General features: G+C 38.6%; 1 protein-coding gene across 1 annotated transcript in view; it reads left to right on the plus strand.

The window, feature by feature from the left end:
- The window catches only part of Kcnh8 (potassium voltage-gated channel subfamily H member 8), a 394,585-nt gene extending 371,293 nt beyond the window's left edge, over positions 1–23,292 (plus strand). Inside the window, exon 16 of the mRNA XM_042680104.1 lies at positions 22,588–23,292. Within this exon, the coding sequence (XP_042536038.1) occupies positions 22,588–23,292 (705 nt within the window). The remainder of the gene's footprint in view (positions 1–22,587) is intronic.
- Positions 23,293–27,387: the final 4,095 nt, after the last annotated feature.

Raw genomic sequence — 27,387 nt, forward strand, 5'->3', positions numbered from 1 at the left:
AGGTATCAGAAGGGGATAATCATTATATCTGCCTTTTCATCTGTTGTGAAATTAAATGAGTAAATCTAAGTAAGTCATTTGGCATATAGTTAGCATTAAATAAATAAATATTATTGTAATTAATACCATTGATATTTAATTTGAGGTGTATGTTTATATCATAAAACTTAATCCCTTTCAGTATATAATTCAGTGAATATTAGCAATCTCATTTAATGATTTAATTATCACTATAAACCAGCTTTAGAGTACTTTTGTCTCCTGAATAAACTCTCTCATACAAATTTATGTTTAATCTCTATGTCTAAACCCAGCCCTATGTAACTATTTACTTTCTGTTTGGATAAATTTGACTTTTCTAGTCATTTCAAATAAAGACATTACTTCTTGATTATTACCTCGGTTTCAACTTCTTCTCCCCCTCAAAACAAAATAACAAGAGATTAAAGTAGATACTGAGGCTAAGCATGGTAAATCATGCCTGTCCCAGCTACTTGGGAGAAGAAGCAAGAAACGCAAGTTTAAAGCCAGACGAGCCAAAGTTAGCAAGGTACTACCTCAAAAGAAGCACCTAAAAACAAAAGACTAAGGTCTAAACGGTCCTGGGTTCAATCCCCAGTTCCTAAATATAAATAAACAAATCGATTCTTCTTATTTAAACAGTTATTTGAGAGATAATCTAATGAGCACAGTAAAAAAAAAATACGTATCATAGAGGATAGAAAAGCTTTAAGGCTTGACAGACACTAGTGGTTCACACCTAAAATCGTAGCTACTCAGTAAGCTCAGATCTGAAAATCACAGTTCAAAGCCAGCCTGAGCAGGAAAGTCCATGAGACTCTTATCTCCAACCACCAGAAAAACAGATGTAGCACTGTGGCTCAAAATGGTAGATCACTAGCCCTGAGCAAAAAGCTCAAGCAAAAAGTTCAAGACCCATCACCATCAAAAAGGGGAAAAAAAGATAGTGAAATCTGTGATTCGCTGGGTCTCAGTTCTCCTGGAGACCTCTGAGAAACTGTGTAAGACTGGTCAATTATCACACCAAGAAGCAGCAAGAAACAAGGAAAATAACATTTAGGCTCTTGATACTGACCTAGCTCCTCAGGAGAGCAGAAAGACTCCCAAGAAAAACAAACAAGAACATTTTCATTTGGTGATGCTGGCCTATATGGTGAAGGGGCATGTGCAAAGTAACAGAATTTCCTTCTAGAACTGAAGTTTTAGATTAGAAGGTATCTGGAGGACAAGCCTACACCCATACAACAGTAGTGTTGAGAATTTTTTTTTATTATTTCATGATCGTTTTTATTGTGAAAATACCGTGCAGAGGGGTTACAATTACATGAGCAAGGTAATGAGTACATTTCTTATCAAGCATTGTTGCTTCCTCCTTTGTTTCCCCTTCCCTTCCCTTCCAATCTCCCCCCCCCCCCCGACTCCTCTCCCATGCCGAAGTTGTAAAGTTCATTTTTTAACATGATGTCTTGTACATCTCATGGTTGCAATGGGTCTACCTGTAGCCCTATTTAAAAGATTTGTTTTTCCCTTCCCCTCCCCAAATTATACCAATACAGTGAAAATAGCGGGGGGGGGGGGGGGGGGGGACATACAAAGCAATAAAGAAATCATCTTATAAATATGCTAGAAACAATAGCAAGAAAGAAAAACCATTTGAGTCCTTATCTTGGGGTTCATTTCACCTAACATCAACTTATCTGACTGTTTCTGCTTGTCTCAGACATTTACTAGTTATTGCAAATAAGGGAAACCAACAGACCTATGTTTCTTTGGCCTGGCTTACTTCACTTAAAATGAAATTTGTATAATCCTATTAAATTCTAATTAGCTATAATAATGGATGACTAACTTGACCTATAATCCACAGATATCTCTTAAAAGTTCTTCCTTCAGCTTAGTGAAGGTTTATATTTAATTGCCATCTTTCCTTATACACCTACCATTCTTGGAAGAACACTGTGACTAACTGGAAGTAAGAGTGTCAACGACCAGACTAACAGGACAGAAAAGGAAAAAGCAGATGATGTACTAACTGAAAGCCGTTAAATTACAAGCACTTGGCCAAGCATTATATCACCCAAATAATCTCTTTAAAACTATATCTAAAAACAAAACAATGAACCAAATACCCCAATGAAGAGCAGAAAAGTTTTCTTTCAGGGATTGTCTCTAGTTAAATCTGCTCATTAATACAATTCTACACACATCTGAGAATATTTATTTTTTTATTATTTTGTTATTTATTATCTTTTATTCATGCTGTCTCATCTTTTTTTTTTTACTTGTGAAAATACCATACAGAGAGGTTGCAATTACATGGGCAAGGTAATGAGTACATTTCTTTTTTCTTTTTTTTTTAATTTAATTTAATTTTATTTGTGAACATACTGTACAGAGGGGTTACAATTACATGGGCAGGATAATGCGTACATTTCTTACCAAGCATTGCAGCCTCCTCCTTTGGTTTACCCTTCACATCCCTTCCCAGCCTCCCCCCCTCCCCCCCAATCCCAATCCTTCTCCTTCCCTCCCTTTCCCCCTCCCCCCCCCCCCCCCCCCCCCCCCCCCCGCACCGACATTGTAAAGCTCGTTTTGGACATGACAACTTGTACTTCTCATTATTGCAACAGGTCCACCTGTATCCTTAAACAACTGGTTTTTCCCCATCTCCTCCACAAGTTATACTGACATCAAATATAGTGAAAGCAGGGGTTATACTGTGGGGGAGGGACATACAAAGCAACAAAGAGATAATCTTATAAATGTGTTAGAAACACATGCATGAAAGAAAAAAACATTAAAATACATATCTAAGGGTTCATTTTCCTGACATCACATTATCTGACTTTTTCCGCTTGACTCATACATATACTAGATATTGCAAATAAGGGAAACCATGGGACCTATGTTTCTTTGGGCCTGGCTTACTTCACTTAATATAATTTTTTCCAAGTTTTTCCATTTCCTAACAAATGGGGCAATGTCATTCTTTCTGATGGAGGCATAGAATTCCATTGTGTATATATACCACATTTTCTTGATCCATTCATCTACTGAGGGGCATCTGGGTTGGTTCCATATCTTAGCTATGGTAAATAATGCTGCAATAAACATAGTTGTGCTGGTAGCTTTAGTGTGGTCTTGTTTGTAAACATTTGGGTAAATGCCCAAAAGTGGGATTGCTGGGTCATAGGGGAGTTCTATGTGAAGTCTTTTGAGGAACCTCCATACTGCTTTCCAAAGTGGTTGAACAAGTTTACATTCCCACCAACAATGAAGTAAGGTTCCTTTCTGTCCACATCCCCTCCAGCATCTGTTGTTGTTAGACTTCTTGATTTTTGCCGTTCTAACTGGGGTGAGGTGGTATCTCAATGTTGTTTTGATTTGCATTTCTTTTATGGCTAGGGATGTTGAACATTTCTTCATGTGTCTATTGGCCATCCTTCTTTCTTCTTCAGAGAAGCTTCTCTTTAAGTCTTTCGCCCACTTACTTATTGGGCAGTTGTTTCTTTGAGGATTTGTTGTTGGGTGGTTTAATTTTTTGAGTTCCAAGTATATTTTAGATATGAGACCCTTGTCCGTTGTATGGCTAGTAAAGATCTTCTCCCAATCCGTGGGCTTTCTATTGATCTTGCTAGCTATGTCATTTGCCCTGCAGAAGCTCTGCAACTTTATGCAATGCCATTTGTCCAACCTTTCTTTGATTTGTTGACATTTGAGAATATTTAATAGTTTCAACCAACTATTGGCTCAGAATGGTTGACCTATTTCTTAACTCAAGTATTAAAGTCAGTCATTCTTTCATGAAAATATATGCCTATATCTTTCACTTTTAAAAATATAAATAATGAATGGAGAGAGGAATGAATACAGTCTGAATACTCAATGTATATATGTGAAGATAGAATCAGCTAGCTCAAGGGTTAGATGACAGTAGGATAGAATTTGGGGAGAATGAAAGAAGAGACAACAGTAATCAGAATGCATTGAAGATATAAATTGACTTGCTGAATTAGAACTTTTTTGTACCGTTGCTTAAACATAATAAATACAAAGTAATTATCAGAACTTAAAAATAATATAGAGGTAATATTTCCAAGTTAAAGTATAGAGTGGCATGCTATATTATTTTTTCTTGACAAAGTAGACCAATGGTAGATCCATTAAAGCAACTAACCACTTGAAAAAAAAGTATTTCCTTAGTATGATTCTGTGTTTATTATTGTTTTTATAGTGAGATGACTTCAAGTGCTTTTCATATATTGAAATAAACGGCCAAGAAAAAAAATACCAGTGGCCCAATTATCCTTCTCAAAAAATTAGATTTTCTTTATAGAAAAAAAAATTGAGCTGTGGCACCAAGGACAGTATCCAGTTCCTAAGTTAATGCCCCACCGCCTTCACGCACATATACAAAATAAATAAATAAATACAAATCGGCTTTAAATTGTAAAGTTTCCCCTCTTGCAACCACCTACTTTCATTGTCTTCACACGTCTTACAGAGTAATGTGTCACTTATACACCAAACAAGAATTGATAATAAATGTGGAATATAATGTATATTAACTATCACCCAAATGGCCACAACAAATAGAGCCAAGGCCCATGATGTAGGATATAGAACAGATGTGAGGTATAAAAGATCACAGAAACTGTTTGCTCTAAGAGTAAGCTATAAGGAAATCGTTAATGTGCAAATTTCATAGTCAGCTGGCTAAATAGAGAAGGAAATCGGGAGAGGAATAACGGTGGTAATAACGTAGATCCACAGAAGGGTTAAGAGAGTTTACATGATATAGGGCAGCTGTTGGTAGTAGTACAACTGTGGACAACAGTGGCATGGCTTTACAGGGAGGTAAGTGTGGGACTATGAAGAAATTCTTTGAAAACAACAACAAAAAGTCACCATAGGAGCCATGGGCTGTGTAAGCCAAATGCTCCATTTCCAAAAAGGTTTGTAGGTAAGGCTAAGTATGTGCTCTTATTTCTAAAATCTGACTGACCCAGAAAGACATTATAGCAAAGCCTACCATAGAAATCTGCTCTAGCACAGTGGAAGTAAGGGATAAAACATACATTGGAAAAAGTGAAGGAGGGAAAGAAATATTTAGATCCTTGCTGTATGGCTTTAACCAGGTGTTTGCTTTTCCTAGGCTAACATTGTTCTTCTATTAACTGGTAAAAATACCTAGACTAGAGGGTAGGGGTGATAATTTAATAACATGTGTAAAGGGAATAAGTAAATTCCACTGAAGTATGATAGCTTCCTTCATAAGTGAGCAGTAAATGCTAATCCCAACCATAGTAGGTCCCTTGTAATTCCATATGAATGCCTATTTAATTTTGCTCAACCTCAAATCCAATGGCAAAATATCTCTAATTAAGTGCATCATACAATACCCATATGAATATTTACAACCAATGAAATAGTCAAGCGCTGTTGGCTCACACCTGTAGTCCTAGCTACTCAGGAGGCTGAGATCTGAGGATCTCAATTCAAAGCCAGGCCGGTCAGAAAAATCCTGGAGACTCTTATTTCCAGTAAACTATTCAAAGCTAGAAGTGGCGCTGTGATTCAAGAGGTATAGTGCTAGCTTTGAGCACAAAATGGCTCGGGAACAGCACCCAGGCTAAGTTTAAACCCCAGGACCAGCATAATAATAATAATACATGAATAAATAAATAAATAAAACCTATGGAATGCCTTTTCCTAGAAAACAGAGAACAAATATCAGTTATCTAATTCATACTTGAGAATGCTAATTGGTCAGTAATGTCTCCTTGAGTCAAAGAAACAAAAGGGTTGAATTTCAACTAGGAGGTGCTTTATTACTTTTCTAGAAGCCTGAGAAAGCTCAAAAATCTTTATCAATAATTCACATAAGAAATCTATATGACACTACTTACTAGTTTATGGTAAATTCATTCCTTATTGTTACCATTATATCTTTTCAATCTTCAATTGAATTACTTAAAAGCATAGTGATAGAGTTGCTAGGCTATCCCAAAGCCTATCCTGGGATACCTTCTTCATTGTAGTCATATGTAATTCTTTATCATCAATCCTCAAATGAAAAATATAAACAAGTGCTCTACATTTGTTTTTTGACATAGTAAAAGTATCCATATAACTGCTTGTGAAACCATTCTATATTTTCCACATGTGTTTTAACACATGCATTATACAGATTATACATTACACAGATTAATGTTGAGGTTATTAACATCTTGTGGGCACAATTATTTGAACTGGAATATTTCCAACCAATTCCTGCTTTGTAATATTCTTTCTGTTGATTTTACAGTTATCAGATGTGCATGAATTTTAGTCCTATCATGATAAATGTCTTCACCTGCTTTATTTTCTCCTTATGGTTAGCACAGAATAGACATACGCTTATAGATGATAAATGAAGAACAGATGATTGTAAAGTACATGTTATTTATTTTAGTGATTAGGTGTTAGAACACTGATTAGAAGAGAAACTCAGTTTAAAGAGTTTAAAGAGACATTAGAGATCCTGACAGACATTCAGATAGCAGGCAAGTAAAATGATACCCAAAAGTTATCACTATTCTATAACAAGTAAAATGGAAAGAAATTTAAAAAAAAGTTTGAGTCTTAGTCTAATGGATTTTTTTATTATGATGATTTTGTTCAATTTAGTTAGCATTTCAAACAGACTACCCTTCTGAAATAGAAGCTCACATAAAAACTTGAAATTCTGATTCTTTACCCATATGCATGTTAAAATTTGAAACCACAGTTTAACTGTGGACAGATAGAGTATTTCCAAGATAACTTTTTTCTGAAAATTGTTGTTCTTCTTTTGTGGTTGTTCAAGAGGAAATATGTGGTTTTCATTTATTTTTTCCATATGTGATGACAATTCATTTCTCAAGTTAGCCTTTCAAAAATTAGTTTTTTGGAAGGTTTTTGTTTCTTTGTTTGTTTGCATGGGGTTTTTTTGCAGGGCTTGGGATTCAACTCATGGCCTCATAAATGTTAGGCAAGTACTCTACCACTGAGATATCCCCAGCTCTGATGAAGAATTTCAAAGGAGAGATAAGGGTGGAGAGAGAATCCTTTGGTAATTTGCTGACACTTTGATTCATTTTGTTTTTAATCAAATCAATACAAATATCACTGTGGCCAAGGGCTGATATCTGATCTGAAAGCTCTAACGTTTTTAAAGTGAATCTCTGTAGTGCTGGAAACAGAGGCATTTCTGCTCAAACAGCATGTACTAAAGAGCTTACTAGGGGAATCTACTTCATACTTAGAACTCTTTTATCAGAAGCGGTATAACTCAGGAAGTGTTCTGCCAGTGGCTAAAAAAGAACGTTTTCTAGCACCTTGAGGTGAGCTTTAGATACAATGATTCTTTGATGGCTTTCTCCACCACCTTGCTGGATCTGTCTTTTTTTCACAGGGGTGTTCATTAAATCAACCACTCTGAGAGGAATAAAGGAATCTCTGCCTTAATTCAAATAAGAGCTGAACACCTACCTTGTGTGTGTTTTTGTGGAAATTCATTTGCATGAGGCATTGAAGTAAAATATGGCTTATTGAAATAAGAAAGAAAAATAATTTAGGAAAAACTAAGCAGATTTTTAAAATCTTCACTAACTATAATTTTAATTTAGAGTGAAAAAAAAACCAAGAGAAGAAATAGTCACTTTCATCGCTGCTACTTAATTTCACTGACATACCAAATAAAGCAAGATGACAATAATACCCTTAAGAATTGGATTTTTAAAATTGTTATTATAAAGGTGATATACAGAAGGGTTACAGTTACATAAGTCAAGTAGTATTAGGTTTTTTATGTACAATATTTTGGGAGTCTATTTCAAGAATTAAAGGTATACATATACTTTTTTTTTTCAAAAAATCAGATTCCAGAATGCATAAAGGCCTAGAGTTCATCCTCATAACCACAGAAGAAAAAAAAAGATTTTGGTATACACAATTAATATTTTGTTTGCCTTTCTGAGCTGTCAACCTTTTTAGCTGTCAGATAGTTTAAACATATGGAAATCAATGTAGCAAATGATCAAACAGCTTTTGTCCATATTTAGTAAATAATAATGGCATATTTCCTTATTTCAGATGTTATACATCAAAACTTTTTTAAATTATATTTTATTTTCCTGACAGTCCTGGGGTTTGAAATCTGTGCCTGATCTTTTGTGTTCAAGGCTAGGGCTCTAGCACTTGAACCACAGCTCCACTTCTGGCTTTTTGTGGTTAATTGAAGATAAGAGTCTCACACAGACTTTGCTGTCCAGACTGGCTTTGAACCATGATCCTCAGATCTCAGCCTAATGCATAGCTAGTATTACAGGTGTGAACCACTGGCAACTAGCTTAAATTTTTGTATTTTTAAAGTTCTTTCCTATTTGGTGATGTGATATTACTCAAAAAAGAGACTATGTTTTCAAGAAACATCAAAACTGAAAGAAAGCTACTTTAGAAAGTAAGTGTACATTTAAAAGAACAAAGAAATAATGTCTTCTAGGAAATAGTAAGTAAAAGGAAGAATTTTTAAAGCATCCAATCTAAATGAAGTTTTTTAAAGGAATTTTTGGAAAGTAGCAAACACTGAAGATAAAGAAGTTCTAACAGAAAATGGAGATGCATGAGGAATAAACTCCAATGAGGAAACTAAATAAATACTAAAAACGACAATTCAGTAAAACTCTCTTGCAATTAAAAACTTAAGATTTAAAACTACACATTGAGTTATGTATTCTACTGGCATTACTAGTATTTAAAAATAAAAGAAAATATTCTCTAGGGAATCTAGCCAAGTAATGTTTTTATAAGAAGAAAATTTAGACAATCCTTCTACTTTGAAGAAGTCATACTTTGTAAGAGGTTCAAGTAACATAGAGAATACATAAGATACTTAACAAAATATACAGATCTGATAGACAGCAAAATTGTCCAGTAAGTATAGATTGGCAAACATAAGAATTCAGGAAATATTGTTTCCATAAACATTTCTTAAAGAATGTACTGGCCAATAAGAGGTCATAAACTAAAGTCATGATTTTACTCTTTTTTTTAACATTTTTATTGTAAAAATACTGTACAGAGGGGTGACAGTTATATGAGCAAGGCAATGAGTACATTTCCTATGGAGCAGTGCCTCCTTTGTTTTTCTCCTACCATCCCTTCCCTCCCACCTCCTCAACTACCCACCCTTCCCCCACCAAAGTTGTAAAGTTCATTTTCCACATAGTGTCTTGTACATCTCATTCTTACAATGGGTCAGTCTGTATCCCTATTTAAGCATTTTGTTTTATCCCTTCCCCTCCCCAAATTAGAGAATCTACATACAAGATGCAGGGCACCGGAATCAAATACAGTGAAAACAGGAGTTATACGGTGGGGGAGAAACATACAAAGAAACAAAAAAAAAATCACATAGTACATTATAAATACGTTAGAAACAATAGCAAGCAAGAAAAAAATATTTGTGTCCCTATCTTGGGATTCATTTCATTTAACAGCATCCTGTATGTTCATATGTACACAGCTTTTGAACTTTTCTGCTTGTCCTAGACATGTACTACTTATTGCATAGGACCTATTTCTTTGGGCCTGGTTTACTTCAATTAACATAATTTTTTCCAAATCTTTCCTTTCCATTGTGAAAATGGGAATACTTCCAAAAGCTATCTACAAATTCAATGTGATACCTATCAATATTCCAACCTCATTCTTCAGTGAAATACAAGAAGCAATCCAAAAATTCATATGGAATAATAAAAGACCCCGAATAGCAAAAATAATCCTTAGCAGAAAGAACAGTGCTGGAGAAATATCAATTCCAAATTTCAAATTCTACTATAAAGCCATAGTAATAAAAACAGCTTGGTACTGGCACAAGAACAGACCTGAGGACCAATGGAATAGAACTGAAAACCCAGAAATGAACCCACATACCTATAGCCACTTAATCTTCGATAAGGGAGCTAAATATAATAGAATGGAAGAAAGACTGCCTCTTCAGTAAATGGTACTGGCAAAATTGAGTAATCACCTATAGAAAACTAAAGCTAGATCCTTATATATCATCCAGTACCAGAATCAACTTCAGATGGATCAAAGACCTTGGAGTCAAAGTAGACAACCTGAAAACATTACAGGAAGGAATAGGAGAAATCCTAGGTCTCCTTGGCACAGGCCAAAACGTTCTTAATAAAGAATCAGAAACACAATAAATCAAAGAAAGGTTGGACAAATGAAACTGAATGGCAAAGGACATAGCTAGCAAGATGAATAGAAAGCCCACGGATTGGGAGAAGGTCTTCACTAGCCATATAACAGACAAGGGTCTCATATCTAAAATATATTTGGAACTCAAAAAATTAAATCCCCCAACAAATCCTCAAAGAAATAACTGCCCAATAAACAAGTGGGCTAAAGACTTAAAGAGAAACTTCTCTGAAGAGGAAAGAAGGATGGCCAATAGACACATAAAGAAATGCTCAACTTCTCTAGCCATAAAAGAAATGCAAATCAAAACAGCATTGAGATTCCACCTCACCCCAGTTAGATTGGCTATAATCAAGAACTCTAATAACAACAGATGCTAGAGGGGATGTGGCCAGAAGTAACCCTATTGCATTGTTGGTAGGAGTGTAAACTTGTTCAACCACTCTGGAAAGCAGTATGGAGGTTCCTCAAAAGACTCCACATAGAGCTCCCCTATGACCACTTTTGGGCATGTACCTGAATGATCACAAACAAGACCATACTAAAGCTACCAGCATGACTATGTTTATTGCAGCATTATTTACCATAGCTAAGATATGGAAAAAACCCAGATGCCCCTCAATAGTTAAATGGATCAAGAAAATGTGGTATCTATACACAATGGAACTAAAATCATTTGAAGGACCTTGTTGCATTAATTGTGTAGGACAGGACCAAATAAATCTAAATAAGGGTTTACAAAAAAAGAGAGAGAAAGTTAGCAAGGGCTATTTTTATTGCAATGCCATAAAAATATAACTTGGAAAGAATGAGAATGTGTATAATCACAATTTGTAATGATAGCCTGGCACTGATATTCTGTGGAATATTGGATAGACCAATAGGGATAAAGCAAATGAATAATTATGGGATGATCTGAATTCATAGCATGAAAGAAATCATGTTGAAACTGTAATATATAAAGGTTAGGTGCCAACACAGTTTCATATATATGTAAACATCTCCAATCCTTTTCAAAAAAGGAAGATAAAAGAACAAACAGCCCAAATGCCAGTAAATATTTTTGCAATATCATAACATTCACCTTTGGTGAATTAAAAGATTGAGGAAATGACCATCACCAAAAATATGCTTCCAAAAGCAGCTCACCTCCACCTTTAGACTTGCCCAAGGGTTTGTGAGACAGCAAGTTAAACTCAACTTTAAACTCAGACTGAAAGACCAACACACACAGAGTTAAATGAACTGCCTAGCCGGAGTTGGAAATGCGATTATATTGTATTTGTTGAACTCACAGAAGCAGAGAGTAGTACTGGCCCTCGGAGACTGGAAATTGGGAAGATGCTCGCTAGACACAAAACGTCAGTTAGAAAGGTGGAATAAACTTAGAGAGTGTATTGTTCAGCGTAGTGATTACAACTAAAGACCATGCATTGTGTACTGAAAACTGTTGAGATCTTAAATTCTTACACCACAAAAATATACCAAATACTGAAGTGATGTGTTAATTATCTTGAAATAATCATTCCATAACAAAATTTCCATTGTGCTATGTACCATAAGTATTTACTCTTTTTAAATTTTGTAGTACTGGGTACCAAACCTGGGACCTTGCATATACTAGGCAAGTGCTCTACCACTAAGATATACCCTAGCCTTTTGCCTTTCTTTCCTTTTCTCTTCTTTCTTTTCTTCTCTTTTTTCTTTCCTTTCTTTCTTCCACTTTCTTTTTATTTGAATGAAGGGTCTTGCTAAATTGTCCTCCTTCACACAAAGTTGGTTTTGTTTTGGTTTTTTTTTTGGTTCTGGTCATGGGGCCTGAACTCTGGGCCTGGGCGCTGTCCCTCAGCTCTTCAGCTCAAGGCTAGCGCTCTACCACTTTGAGCCACAGTGCCACTTCCGGCTTTTCTCTTTTTCCTTATGTGGTGCTGAGGAATGGAACCCAGACCCTCATGCATGTAAGGCAAGCGCTCTACCACTGAGCCACTTTCCCAGCCCTCACTTACTGTCCTCCTTCAGCCTCTCAAGTAGCTGAGATTATCTGTGTGCACCACCACAACTGGCTAATACATAGGAAATAACAAAATAATGCTAATTCAAAAGGATAGGCACAAAAAAGAGAATAAGAAATAATTATCTGATCCTGCAAAACACAGAGCAATATTGTTGGCATTAACTCAAAACTTCTTAGATACAGAATCCCAGATACCACCGCAGTCAACTCTGAATATATACTTTGTCAAGAATCCCCAATGATTCTTACATGTACTAATGTTGACAAGCACTATTGTATTCAATGGACATCTGAGAAGAAGCAGACTTGTCTGGTGTTTGCAGTAAGAATCCCTAATACTGATCAAACATGGTTGTAGGAACCCGCAAAACAGATGTGGGAAGCAAAGGATTGAAAGCTAATGGATGACCATGATCCAGCTGAAGTAATAAAGTTGTATACAAAGACCTGAGCTTGCAGAAATGTAATGAAGCCATTGAAGTAATCACTTGGAAGACCACAATTGGTCATTCTTTATTGGTAACGCTAGACTTGTAATTCTTCTGCTATTATCATTTAAGAGACATCAGCTGCACCTGCAAAAGTAACACCCTGGGTAATATTCCTGTGTAACCTAGGAAAAGCCATGTCACCAACCAGCATTCTCCTCTTTCCAGCTGTAGACAAAGACTTACGAGTTTTGACCATAATGGGATTGAGCTCCCCATTTACATGAAATGTGTAAAAGTGCCAAGTATGATTATTATTTGAGCTGGTAGATAAAGACTGCCACTTGTTTGGGGATGTTTTGTGAAGCAAAAGACATGAGGATGAAATTATGCCCATCGTCTTTTTTGTTTTGTCGGCTTATGGGGTTTGATTGAACTTGTCTGGATCTCATGATAAATATGCAACATAACAAAAGATTAAATGAAAGACCATTTAATCACCTGCACTGTAGCTTGTAAAAAAAATGTATATGTGTTTGTAGCAGGGGGGAAAGATTGGTGTAATTAGTACCCCTGAATTTAGGGAAATTGTGTCTAAGCAGGAAAATGTGTACACTTTTGGCAAAAAATGAGTGACAGGTCAAGAACTCTTCAAGCTAAGAAGATTATGTCAACAGATGTATCCCCATCTGCTCACTGAGTGCATAAAAATGGAAATCACATTTTTTTTCTTTGCCTTCCAACTAAAGTTCCAGATATATTCAGAGCCCATGGACTGTACCATACAAATAGCCAGGATTGAAAAGGAGAAAACATATCTAACTTGAAGGAAAGCTGTTCACATGCAAAAAAAAACGGCATTATAAAAGACATTTTAGACTCATATCCCCATTCCCAAAAGACATGATGTAAAGATATACCAGAACAACAAATTTGTATTGGCACTAAAAAAAAATGCAACTCAAAAGCTGACAACTCATGGTGTTATTGGAAAAACAAGGCGCCGGAACCACAGATGGATTCTTCAAATCCTATAATTACAGAATGTTTTAAAATCATTTTTTTAGTGGTGAGGGACTTTAATGAGACATTAAGATCATATGATACACTCTTGCCTGCTAGAGGTATGGACACTCATTGTGTCCTACCAGGCTAGTTAGTGGAAATTAGCAAAGGAAAAAAAAACTAATATTTAAATCTTGTTGAAAATAGCATAAATGAATACAAACAAATTTATCATTCTCTAACACATCCTCGTGTCAACAAAAGTTCATTGAGTGCCTACTAGGCAGAATTTGTGCAGGAGCTTGACCTGCTGCCAATATCAATAAATGACCTTCCCTCTCCACTCCTCGGTCCCACATTCTGTTATAATCAATACCATATTGCACATCCATATATTTTACCTCATATCTTTGATAGAAGGCAGAGAGGAGCTGAGGTTCAAGTGCTAGAGTACATACACACACGCACACGTGCACATGCTCGCGCTCAAGCACGCGCGTGCACGCGCACACACACACACACACACACACACACACACAGCCTTGGTAGAGAATTCTTAATCCATCTGACAATAACTACTCAAACTTTAGACTGGAAATGCAGACTCTTAATGCTTTTCTATGGCTCCACTTGTTGATTGTTGTGACTATAAGAATCTGCAAGGCAATATGAAAAATTAACGGTTCTTCCAATATTACTTTTGGAAAAGGGTTAACAGAAACGAATTTCTTCTCCATGCTGAGGCAGAAACAGAGTTATATAGATAGCCTGTGTTTTCATTTCTTTTGGGTCAAGTGCTTCTTAGATTAGAATTCCCTGCCATGCAGAATTTCTCAACTAAGCCTAGTGCCTGTATTGCATATCAAGCCCAGCCATGTGGGATTCTGACTTAATACCAGTTATACAGGGACTGATACTTTACATTCATTATATTATTTAATCCTTACAATAAACCCCTGTGGAAATATGATGCAGAGGAGGTGAGAATAACCTTACATTGATGGAGCTAACTAAGCAAGCACAGTAATCCAGATACTCTGGAAATGTAGGGCAACAGTGGCTATTTTGAAGCCAACAGAAGTTCTGAGGGATCCTGGGTGGGACAGAAATAGAGCTGTGGTTCCTTGGTGATTCCCTACTTAAGCTTGTGGAAATCAATGTCTATTGTGGCCAATAGAAGAATCTGTTGTCACCCAGGCATCTCTAGTTACCCCAGGAGGTGACACTCAACAAATGCAAGTGCACCTGCTGCTTAGAACCAAAAGATTTGTGTGGTTAATGCAGGGTCCTGGAAGAACAAAGAAAAGGAGACTTTTTAATTGCTCTCAGGTTTGGGCTGGAAAATTGAACCACTTGGAAGTATGGACTGAGATTTTATCACTTCTTCCTACAATTTGGGACCTTGAACAAAAAAGTGTTAGATATGAACAATTAGCTATGCAGGTATTTATGGTAATTGGTTTGGCCAACATTTTTTTAAAATATTTTTATTGTAAAAATAGTGTACAGAGGGGTTACAGTTACATGAGTAAGTTAATGAGTACATTTCCTATCCAGCATTGTTACCTTCTCCTTTGTTTTTCCCCTACCATCCCTTTCCTCCCCAACTCCTCTCTCCCTCCCCCCAACAAGTTGTAAAGTTTGTTTTCAACATAGTGCCTTGTATATCTCATTGTTACAATGGATGAACCTGTATCCCTATTTAAGCATTTTGTTTGACCAACATTTTTAAATCCCATGATAATAGATTTTCTCTGAGGTGTGTGTGTGTGTGTGTGTGTGTGTGTGTGTGTGCGCGCGCTCTGGTCCTGCTGCAGATATGTATGCATGTCCTGGGTGTAATCCTTGAGCTCTTGTGTTGTGTTCAAGGCTAGCAGTCAACCACTTGAGCTACTGCCTACTTCCGGCTTTTTTTGAGAGTGATTAATTGGAGATCATTGTTTCATGGACTTCCCTGGCTTGGCCGGCTGTGAATGGTGATCCTCACATCTCAGCCTGCTGAGTAGCTAGGATGACAAGTATGAGCTACCAGTGCCCAATCAGATGAGTAGGTTCTTATCCACAAAAGAATAAAGAGAAAGATGAGGAGGAAGAAAATGGACTGTAAGTAAATAGACAAAAACCATAAGACATCAGTAAAGGAATGTGTATTGGGACTAAGAAGGTGGCTTTAGTGGTAGAGTGCTAGCCTTGAGCAAAAGAAGCTCAGGCACAGTGCCCAGGCCCTGTTCAAGCATCAGGACTATTAAGATATGTTTTCCTTTTTAAGTTATACATTCATTAATATTATTGTTATTTTAAGTGGTTGCATGAAGGGATGTCTGTTTATGAGTACAATGTATCATGATCAGTGTCACCTTTTCCATCATTCTCCATCCCCAGTCTATGCTCTCAAATTACTTAGCTCCATTTTCACATAATTGCATTTTATATTATAAGTCTTCTTTTCTTTCTCCCCTCTCTGCCTAAGTAGAAAGAATCAAAGGGCACATCAAAAGTAGCCAGGCAGATTAGAAACCAGACATGCAAAAACTTTGGAAAATTTCATTTGATAAATAACTGAATTCCATCTGTGAATTTGTTGCTTGACATTTATAATCCATTTCTGATATCTAGAATCAGTAAATGTAATTCCCAGAGAATTAAATCTACTCATGGAAATCAAGTTTTGGTAGGACATTTGACAAAACAGTATCATAAGTGAAGTTTAGCAGAAGTTTGGCCACCAGAGACCCATTGCTACAGCTACCAAGGAACTATAATAATAGAACAAACATGGTGTGTGTGTGTGTGTGTGTGTGTGTGTGTGTTTGCCTGTGTGTGTGTGTGTGTGTCTCTGTGTGTGCATGTGCATATGTATGTGCATTGGTACTGGGACTTGAACTTAGGGCCTGGACACTGTCCCTTTAACTTTTCACTGTCCCTTAACTTTTTCACTCATGGCTGGTGTCAGCTTTTGCTAGCTAATTGGAGATGAGTCTAATGGACTTTCTTACCCTAGCTGTCTTTGAACTCCAATCCTCAGATCCCAGCCTCCTGAGTAACTAGTGTTACAGGTATGAGCCATCAGCACTCTGTAAAGAATCCTTTTTTTTTTTTTGCTTCGCCAGCTTTTTATTGTCTTTAGGTGGTTGTACAGAGGAGTTACCATTTAACAAAGCAGCTTATTAATACAATATATTTTGATCAGTATCACCTCTTCCTAACAACGGAAGTTACCTACTGCTAGAAACCTGCAGATAGTCAAGGCATTAGATTAAGCAACTGACATATAAAATGTTTAACAGTTATATAATACCTATTTCATATATACCTGAATGAAAAGTTGTAGATTTTTCAGTACCATTTGTAGAAGGCAGATTTCCTTCAGCCTGTTTTTGGTAAAAATCATAAAATATGATCAAAATAGAAGGTGATTAGGAAACAATATGTTTTCAAAATGGCAGTCATTACATTCATTTTACTCTCAGGAGAACCAAGTATGTTATGGTCTACACATTACTCGGAGTCCAGGAAATACTGAGAGACATATTATTTTCTACCCTGAAGGAATGTATGGCCTAATTGGACATACATAGACTTATAGATTATAAAACTGAAAGACCCCCGACAGGGTGGGGTGCCTTTCAATCTAGAGAGACCCTCTCCCAAGGAACAACGAGACCACTTGTGCGGATGCAATCAGCAAGAGGTTTATTCGGGCATGCCCCAGACTCCCAGGTACACACGACCTCGAGATCCACAAGGTTCGGGTCGGTGGCTGGGAACCTGCTACACGGGTACCCGGGGCGACAAAGTCTATCGGGAGACTTGCGCGCCGAGGCAGCTGAGAGCACCCTCTTTTATGGGGCAGCTGGAAGCAGGGTTACAGGGTGTTGATTGGCTGATTTTGGTTATGTGTAAGGTAGGGATTGGTGGGCTTGAGTCAGGCGAGTGGGTTAGGCAAGGTCCGCTCAAGGGGGTGTTGGGACTTTCCACGGCAGGGTGGGGTTGGCTAACATGTCTGTACATGTCCGTACTTGCCCTTCAATTGTTAACTCAGAGACCCTTTGTTCCTCATTCCTGGTTAACAGTTTAATCACAACATCCTGCCTCGCCTTCTCTGGTGCTTTTCCACCCACATAGTTTCGCGGAAGGAGGTTGGTCAGCAAGTTCTCTGGGGGACCTAGTGGCAGAACATATACTAGGGTCTTTCAAAACGACCAGGTTTTAAACTACTACCACTGAGAGATTAAAAGAGAACAGCAGGTCAACAGGTACCAGAGTCCTGAGCGGTGACTCTCACTGTACCCAGACTGATGTAACATAGGCCAAAAGGTACCATTAAAATGAGACAGGCTGAGAGCACCGATAGCTCACACCTGTAAGCTACTCGGGAAGTTGAGATCTGAGGATTGAGGTTCAAAGCCAGCATGGACAAGAAAGTTCATGAGATTCTTATTTCCAATTAAGCACCAAAAAAGCCAGAACTGGAGCAGTGGTTAAAGCACAAGTTTTGAGCAGAAAAACTTAGGAACAGCTCCTAAGTCCTGAGTACAAGTCCCAGAACCAGCACAGAAAAAGAGACAGAGAGACAAAGAGAGAGGAGAGAGGGAGAGAGAAAGAGACAGACAGACAGAGAGAGGAGGTTATGAAATACTCAGATATTGCGCTTTCTGAGTGGCAGAAACAAAGGTTTTAAGTTGCCGTGATAAGTATAAAACCATTGATTTATTTAAATAGAAAAGGTTTTGTCTGCTTTTATTGCCCTATCTCTTTGCAATACTCTTGGTTTTTTGTTATATTTTAATGACAGATCCCCTTCACTGGATGGTCTTGTTCACAAAGCAGCCCCCCAAGAATTTCTTTAAAGCAATAGTGTGATTTGAAACTTCAAAAAGCAGATTCTTTGTTTTCTACATTTAATTAAGAATAATGTCTTTCCTGTTTTAGAATAAGCTCTGTTATCAAGCACAGCAGGAATCAGGACTTTACCAGCTCTTCCTGCCTTTCCTGTGGCAATCTGGTGTCACCTTCATTGTCACCCGGGTCTCCACCTTCAGGAGATGCTGTCTCTTTTGGGAACATCTGGCTTTGTTCTTGTAAAGAGAGAGCTCTTTCCTACTAGCAATAATTCCCTCATGGAACTTGAATAAGGAAAGGGAGTGTCTCTAGAGAGACAATGACAGAAATCTCCCTTAATATCAATTGATTGCTACACTCTAGAGCTAAAGAAAGCTCGGCTTCCTTGAGTGCTTGACTGCTTTTCGTTTCAGATAGGCTAGTAATTTGTTTTCTGGAAATGTTAATGCTAGTTTACATTCCTGGAGCCAGTCAAGACCCTGGATTTCCCAAGTTCATTACCTCTACGATTGAGGTTGGGTACAAGTTAGATGTCAAGAACATAGCCTTGAAAAAGTGTTTCAAACGAAAGTAGGAACATGTTTTTCATCTATGGTTTTGATTTTGGTTTTGTTTTCTTTACATCACTTACGATGAAGAAAATTTACTGTGTTTAATCTGTCTCCTATTATTTTTAGAGAGGACACAATTCATATGTTTGGTATGGCACTGACATTGCAGAAACCTTTGCCTAGGAATTTACCTTTTGGTGTCATTGTGTGCTGCACATATTCTGGCCACATTAGCAAAACTCTTGCCAGCTCTCCTTTAAGTGTCTCCTACCACAGGTCACCATCTAACTACCAATAACAAATAAGAACTAAATTGATCATTGAATTCTGACAGAAGGCTGTCATTTGTGTGATAAGTGACCTGAGAAATGCTTTATGTCTGGGTTTGGGTATCCGTGTCAGAGAATGGGAGATAATAACATAACACTACCTGTGATAAGATTGTGGATTCATTTAATGGAGTAAGTGGACCTCAAAGTACATCGTATGAAAATTTTTACTCAGATATTTATTGAATGACATAGTGGTTAGTGTCCCTAAAGCTCAAACTTGTCTTTCAAAGACCGTTCTTCAATCTTCCATAAAAGGGCAATTTTAGTGGGAGGTAAGCTAATCTAGCTGTGGTAAGTTTGATATGAAAATTAACTTCGCCCTGCTTTCACTATATTTGATGTCAGTATAACTTGTGGAGGAGATGAGGAAAAACAAGTCGTTTAAGGATACAGGTGGACCTGTTACAACAATGAGAAGTACAAGGTCATGTCGAAAACGAGCTTTACAACATTGGTGCGGGGGAGGGGGGGAAGGGGGGAAGATTGGGTGGGGGGTGGTAGGGTGTAGGTAGGGAAGGGATGTGAAGGGTAAACAAAGGAGGAGGCTGCAATGCTTGATAAGAAATGTACGCATTATCCTGCCCATGTAATTGTAACCCCTCTGTACAGTATGTTCACAAAAAAAAATAAAATTAAATTAAAAAAAAAAGAAAATTAACTTCGGCCATGCCACAGATAGTTCATATGTCCCTTCAATCATCTCATTTAGTGACAGAATTCTCCTCTGAGACTTTGAAATTTTGAAATGGAACCTGCTGTAACCAGAAATTTAGGACAGCTAAGTTGGCCTCAGTCCTTACATCTGGCAAAAAAAAAAAAAAAAGCATTCTCTTTGCTTGTTTCTGGCAAGATATGCACAGAAGTAAAGGTGATAGGAAAGCTCATTAAAAAAGAAATAGGACAGAGAAAGAGGACACGTAACATAGATGTGCCACAGGAGGACAGAACTTAAGCCAATCTCAGCCATCTTGTGCATCTTCAAGGCTACTGAATGGCCTTGGGTTAAAGAAGGAGAACTAGAGTCCTTGAAGACAGCCTTCTGATTGGTGCCTCTCCTTTCCGTGTTCTGGAAGATGATGACACCAAAAATTGACTGTCTCATCCTTATTTCCTCATTCTTTTGTGTTTTTACTTCCACATGTTTTTGCAGTTCCCTGGACCCATTTCATGATCAAGCAGGTTTTGGTTTATCAGCTTATTCAGCCTTCTGCAAGTTTTCCTACTAACCAAAAGCAGTACTGACTGAAGTATTGTGCTGTGGAATGGATAAAACTATAGTGAACCTTTTAGAGTATCTTCCTCAGAAATTCCGGCTCACATAAGTGTGAATGAGAGAGGCATCTTGTCTTTCAAAATTTTCAATCTACTGAAGAGTCTGGACAAGTGTTGGGTCAGATTCCTTCACTTTGATGCCTATAGCAGGCCAGAAACCATTTTGGCCTGGCAATTTCCAAGCAGGTGTTACCAGTTGGTTGCCTGAACTATAGAAAACCCTCCCTCTGGCCTTCTTTAAATGCTTGACTTTAAGCTGTGCAACCTCCTGGTGGGCCTGCCAGGGAGAATTAGCTTCATAATGCACTCACAGGAAGTAATCTGAATTAACTTACTACATGAATTAGGAATGTGTATGTAAATGTTGAAGAATGTCTACCCAAAACAGCAATCTTGGTTTTGGCCTCATTGAAGATGAAATTCCCCCTTCTTTGGTCCAGATGATCATTAGCTAAAGCATCCAGCTGCTTCTATTGAAGTTCTGTGGTTTATGATAGTAAACTCAAATCAAAGAAAGCAAGATCTTACAACAATATGTCTTAGTTCTGTAAAGCTAACTGCAAGTACATGTGTGCTTCCTGTTTGCTGAAATCTAAGTTTTTCTCCTTTTGAGAAGCAACTACTTCAGAAAAGGTGGTTCTGAGTTAAATTCCATGGGGATGGTAACTGATGGGTTTATTCGAAAAAAATACCTCCTCTAAGGAATTTTATTATTGGTTTTAAGTGTAAATTGAACAAATGAAAGTTTAAGTATTTAGGAGCTATGTCTACTTTGAGGACATGATAAAGAAAACTAAAAATCTCGCCTAGAAAATCTGTCAGAGCACATACACACCCTTTGAGTTATAATTTCGTGGGTCTCCGAATTCCTGGGTAGATCCCAGGGGTCCTGGGTACCCACAGTGATTATCTCTATACAAGCACTCTTGAATGTATTTTATAGATTTCTCTTTTCCCCCGAACTCTCTAGTAAATCTTATGTGAGTTCTTACTTACCAGCTCTATCACCACAGAAGGAAAAAATCCTTCTATCTCTGGACTCCATAATAGCATGACTCTCAGATGTGAAACAGCATGACAGAGGACTACCATCTACTTAGGGCTCACTCTGGGCATGTGGCCCTGCATGCCATGTGCTTCGTATTCCATTCACCTTGTGGTGAAGCACATGTAGCTTCCTGTGCTCTGTTCTGCATCCCATTCACTCTGAGGAAGCCAAAGACACCAGTGGTGCTTAAGAGACGATAGACCCACATGGCTAATTCTCTCCAGTAAGTCCAGAAACACACTAATTAAGAACTATAGCCTACATATGACTCTCTAGGCTCCTTCGGAATGACTATGGCTTTAGAGCTGGATGTATATTAACCTACATGACCCCTCCACTCACTCACTGCCTAGGCTTGGTTGCATTTGGAATGGAAGCAGACCCTTCAGGCCTTCTCTGTGTGTGTGTGTGTGTGTGTGTGTGTGTGTGTGTGTGTGTGTGTGTGTGTGTGTGTGTGTGTGTGTGTGTGTGATGCTTCAGAACTGGGGCTTGAACTCAGAGCCAGGACATAGTCCCATAGCTTTTACACTCAAAGTTGGCCCTCTACCACTTCCTGTAAGCTGGCCCTCTACCACTCAAGCCACAGCTCCACTTCCTGTATTTTGCTGGTTGATTGGATATAAGCATCTCGTGGGCTTTTCTGCCTGGGGTGGCTTCAAACCACGATCCTCAGATCTCAGCCTTCTGGGTAATGAAGATACAGGCATGAGCCAGCAATGCCCAGCCAGGCCTTCCTGTTAAAACAGCTCATTTCCCAGCTCCACTGCTCCAAAATTTGAACATACTGTAAATTTCTTATAATCACCTTTTGCTTTTGTTTTGTGTTGTTTTGTTTTCCACACAGGTAACAACTCTGACACAGGAGGTCTCCCAATTGGGTCGAGACATGAGGAATGTGATGCAACTTCTGGAAAACGTCCTATCACCTCAGCAATCCACACAGTTCTGCTCCCTGCATTCTACATCTGTGTGCCCCTCCCAAGAGAGCTTACAGACCAGAATAAGTTGGAGCACACACCAACCTTGCCTCCACTTGCAGACAGGTGGGGCTGCTTACACTCAAGCACAACTTTGTCGAGGTAATGTGGCTCCCGACATCTGGAATGTGAATCCTTCCTTTGTCGGGGGTAGCCCTCCACGAACTGAAGCTCATGAGCCTAGCCCTGCGGGGAGTGAACTTCTTCCTTCTCCAAACCTTGATTATTCACCTTCCCACTACCAGGTTGTCCAAGAAGGTCATCTGCAATTTTTAAGGTGCATCTCCCCGCATTCAGATATGACCCTGACGCCTTTGCAGTCCATTTCAGCCACTCTCTCATCCTCTCTCTGTTCTTCTTCTGAAACGTCCTTGCACCTGGTTCTCCCAAGCAGATCAGAGGAGGGCAGCTTCAGTCATGGACCTGTAACTTCTTTCAGTCTGGAAAACTTGCCCGGTTCTTGGGATCAAGAAGGCATGGCATCCGTCTCCAGCAAACCCTTGGAGAACTTTCCCCTGGAAGTTGTCACAAGCACAGCAGAAACCACAGACAACAAAGCCATAGATGTATGATACCACCCCCTGCCACGCAGCTGCCAATGCCACAACCACCTCTGCATGACAGCTTTAGTTTGCCTTTTTAACTCGGGGAGGGGAGCATGACAACTAGTCCAAGTTGGAAATCCTGCAGAAGAGAGCCATGAGAAGGGAACCAAGGAAACTGCAGCAAACAATTTCTAGATCCTAGAAGCATCATGCAAACATCTCTTTTCTGTATAGGTATCAACTTACTAGTCTGTTTGACAGACTTTGGTTTAAAAAAAAAAAAATCCAAAAACCCTGAAGGTCTGAGCAGCTAGAACTCCCAGACAAAGAACCTGTGGATTAGTTTTGTCCTAGGTGGCTTTTGTGAACTGAAGCAAAGGTCTTTCCTGAGTGCCTATTTGTCATTCCCGAACAATATCCATAGCACTATTGGCCTCAGGACCGCACAACTCCTGCTGATCTATTTTTCTTTTTTGTGAAGGCCAGGGGACAATTACCTCTGCATGTCATCTAGACAATCAGTCAAAATAGAGCTGGTGGCCAGTGGTTAGCTATTCACACGTTATTTGCCATGTAAATGAAAATGTCTTTATTTATCAAAAGAAGAATATTTTTATATCCTTGGTATGAGATATGTATTTAAACTATTTAAACTATTTATAAAGAAATGGATGTTTTCTTTTCCTTTTGGTATAAAATAATAAGCTTGCTGTTTTAACAAGAAATGCACTACTGATATGTATAGTAGATCAGAAAAATATTTATTATTAAGAAGATGTAGTTTCAAAAGGAATCCCCCTTTTATCTGCATGCAGTTTGCAAAAGAAAAAAATATGTATCTTCACATTCCCAGATTACAAAAGCAAAATGAGGTTATATTTTATTAATGAAATAAAAACATGTACTAAATGACAATGCACAGGTTTTGCAGTGGAGAGAGTGTGCCTGACCACCGCTGACTCACATTCACAACCTGAATTACAGCAGCCCCCCGCCATTTTAGCATGAATGTCTCCCCTCTGTACCTTATTCTGTGAGTCAGAAACCCACAATTAGTCTGTGGCCTATGCGATCACCATCTCCACTGTGACATGGGAGACTCCAAATGAAGAAGTCAATTGCCAATTTGTTTTTCTTTGAGGAGAAGCTACAGACCAGCAATCACTTCCAAATGGAGCCAGGATTTCAGAGCTGTGACTGCCCCGGAAGTGACCCTGGGTCAGCCCCTGACCTTTGGCTTTAAAGCTCCCACAAAGCTGTAAGTTATGTAGAGCAGTTATTATTCCTATGTGGCAGAAAGTCACAGTTTCCACAGCCAAACTGCTGACCTAGGCTAGATCCCAGAATCCTCCCTACATTTCCTATCCATCAACATGCACCATTTGGATGCAGAGTTGGGCAATCCTTTAAACGCCTTCACTGAAGGTATACTTTAAATGTTTAAGAATATTTAGGGCCAGAACATTCCAGACATTCCTAGAAGACATATTAAGCTCACCTTCTGGAGTCCTTCTGTTCTGTCTTGCCACAAAGAAGGGGGAAAAAAAAGAATCTGAGGATTGCACCATTAAAAATATCTAAACAAACTCGAGTGTTTGATGTTGTGTGAGTCATGTGCTTTGAACCTAGCTAGAGCAGCAGGAAAACAACGAAAGCTTCTTAGACGAAGCAGATAAGGCAGGTCACAAAACTCAAGGTCATTTACTCCTGCAACTCCACAATTCAGGCTCTCCTTAAGGAACACGGATGCAAAATACGTCCTAGATTTCAACTGTCCACTTGTATGGGTTCATGTTCCCCTTTCCCTTATCCTGCCTATGTAACCATTTTAAGTACTGCCCATGAAGAAATTATTGGGGTTTCCTTATGAATAACGCAAAGCTCACTAGCACTATTATTGCAGGTGCTGACAATAATCGCAGACATTCTATTCTTTGAGTTCTATGTCCTAACAGTTATCTAGGAGTTGGAGCATGGTATGCTGTCTCACATAAACAGTGAAGGCAGTTACTTGTCCTTATTATTATCCTGTCTTACACATACATAATTGGAACACAGATTTTTCTCTTCTTTTTTTAACTTTCTCAGTCACATTATTTTAAATAACAAACCCAATACCCCAATGGTCACTTTGTCAGTTTGGGTACTTTTCCTTGGAAAAATCATCTCTAAATCTATTCCTGATGCCTGTGTATGTGTGTGTGTGTGTGTGTGTGTGTGTGTGAGAGAGAGAGAGAGAGAGAGAGAGAGAGAGAGAGAGAGAGAGAGAGAGAGAGAGTGCTTAAACTTAGGGCCATGTGCTGTCACTGTGCTTTTTCACTCAAGGCTGATGCTCTAACACTTGAGTCACAGCTCTACTTCTGTTTCTTTTGCTGGCTAATTGGAGAAAAGTATTTCACACACGTTCCTCTCTGGGCTGACTTTGAGCTGAGCTCCTCAGATCTCAGCCTCCTGAGTAGCTAGGATTACAGGTGTGAGCCACCAATACCCGGCTTCCTGTTGCCCTTTAAAATATTGTTAGTAATTAATTTCTTTTCAAGTCAATGAATAAAATAGTTCTTTGGGTTTTTGTTGATATTGTTCTCCAAAAATCGGAACAAATGGGATGAATTAGGTTTGGGGAAGCCCTGTGAGATGGCTGGAAACATACCCATGTTTTTTTACCCAGTCACCTTTCTCTTTTCTCCTAATATATGACATTAGCACAACTAAGAAGCAGCCCCCTGAATGGCCTGTAAACACAGCAGGACAAGGATGAGCCAGAAGGATATCTGGCTTCTTGTCAACCTCACCACATCCCTTCCGGGCCTTTTCTCCCATCGTCTCACCCCTGTTACAAGGCAGTTTGGTCTGTGAGAGTTTTGTTTTGGTTATGTGTGGTGTGGGAATTTGAGTGTTTCATTTTCCAAACATTGCTGTTCTGCAGCCAGCCAGGCTCCTGCATGCTCACTGACCCACCCTCTACGGAGAGATGGAACAGAGGCAGTTATTTTCTTGATGGACACATTTCTTTAAAAATAATATTGAACTGGACCCTGGTAGATTATGTCTGTAATTCTAACTACTCAGGAGGCTGAGGTCTGAGGATCATGGTTCAAAGCCCAACTGTAAAGTCCAAAAGACTGTTATCTCCAACCAACCATGCAAAAGCTGGAAGTGTGGCTGTAGCTCAAGTGATATAGTGCCAGCCTTGAGTGAAAAATCTAAGGGACATCAAAAGAGACAATGCCCAGGCCCTGAGTTCAAGTCCCAGTACCAGCACTAAGTAGCTAAGTAAGTAGCTAGATAAATGAGAGAGAGAGAGAGAGAGAGAGAGAGAGAGAGATAATAGATAATATTGGGAACTAATATCTTCTGTATAGTTCTAATTCAAAGAAGTAGGCAGATAGATTAGAAGAAACTTCATATTAATCCAGTGTAAATGCATATTGGTGCCAGTAGCTCAAGCCTATAATCCTAGCTATGCAGAAGCTGAGACCTGAAAAACTGATGAAGTTTGAAGCCAGCCTAGGCAGAAAAGTCCCCAAGACTCCATCTCCAAATAACTACAAAAATGCTGGGCTGGAAGCATGGCTCATGTGGTAGAGTGCCATCTGTAAGCAAGAGAGCCAAGTGAGAATGAGGCCCTGAATATAATTCCCAGTACTTGCACATGAGTACACACACACACACACACACACACACACACACACACACACACACACAAACTGATCTTATAGTTTATCTCTAATAGATAATTTGCCTTCTCAGAGACTGTGGCCATTTGACAGCACAACAGTGTTTTCCAGAATATCCCTAGGCTGCATGTGAGATAAATTGTAAACATCCATATGAGAATAACACAGTATATGATTAAAATGCAGAAAATCTGGCTTCAAGCTAGTTCCTTTGGGTGAGGTCTTAGGAATCTACCATTTCATAAACTCATTCAGTTACATACATTAAGAATTTAAAAGTAGCTGGGTACCAGTGGCTCAGGCCTATAATCCTAACTATTCAGGAGGCTGAGATCTAAGGATTGCAGTTCAAAGCCAGCCCAAGCAGGAAAGTCCCTGAAACACTTAACTCCAATTAACTACCAGAAAACAGGAAGTGGCACTGTGGTTCATGTGATAGAGTACT

This window comes from Dipodomys spectabilis, unplaced genomic scaffold (genome assembly GCF_019054845.1).
Source record: "Dipodomys spectabilis isolate Male_0828 unplaced genomic scaffold, ASM1905484v1 ptg000054l, whole genome shotgun sequence".
In the NCBI taxonomy this organism is placed as follows: Eukaryota; Metazoa; Chordata; class Mammalia; order Rodentia; family Heteromyidae; genus Dipodomys; species Dipodomys spectabilis.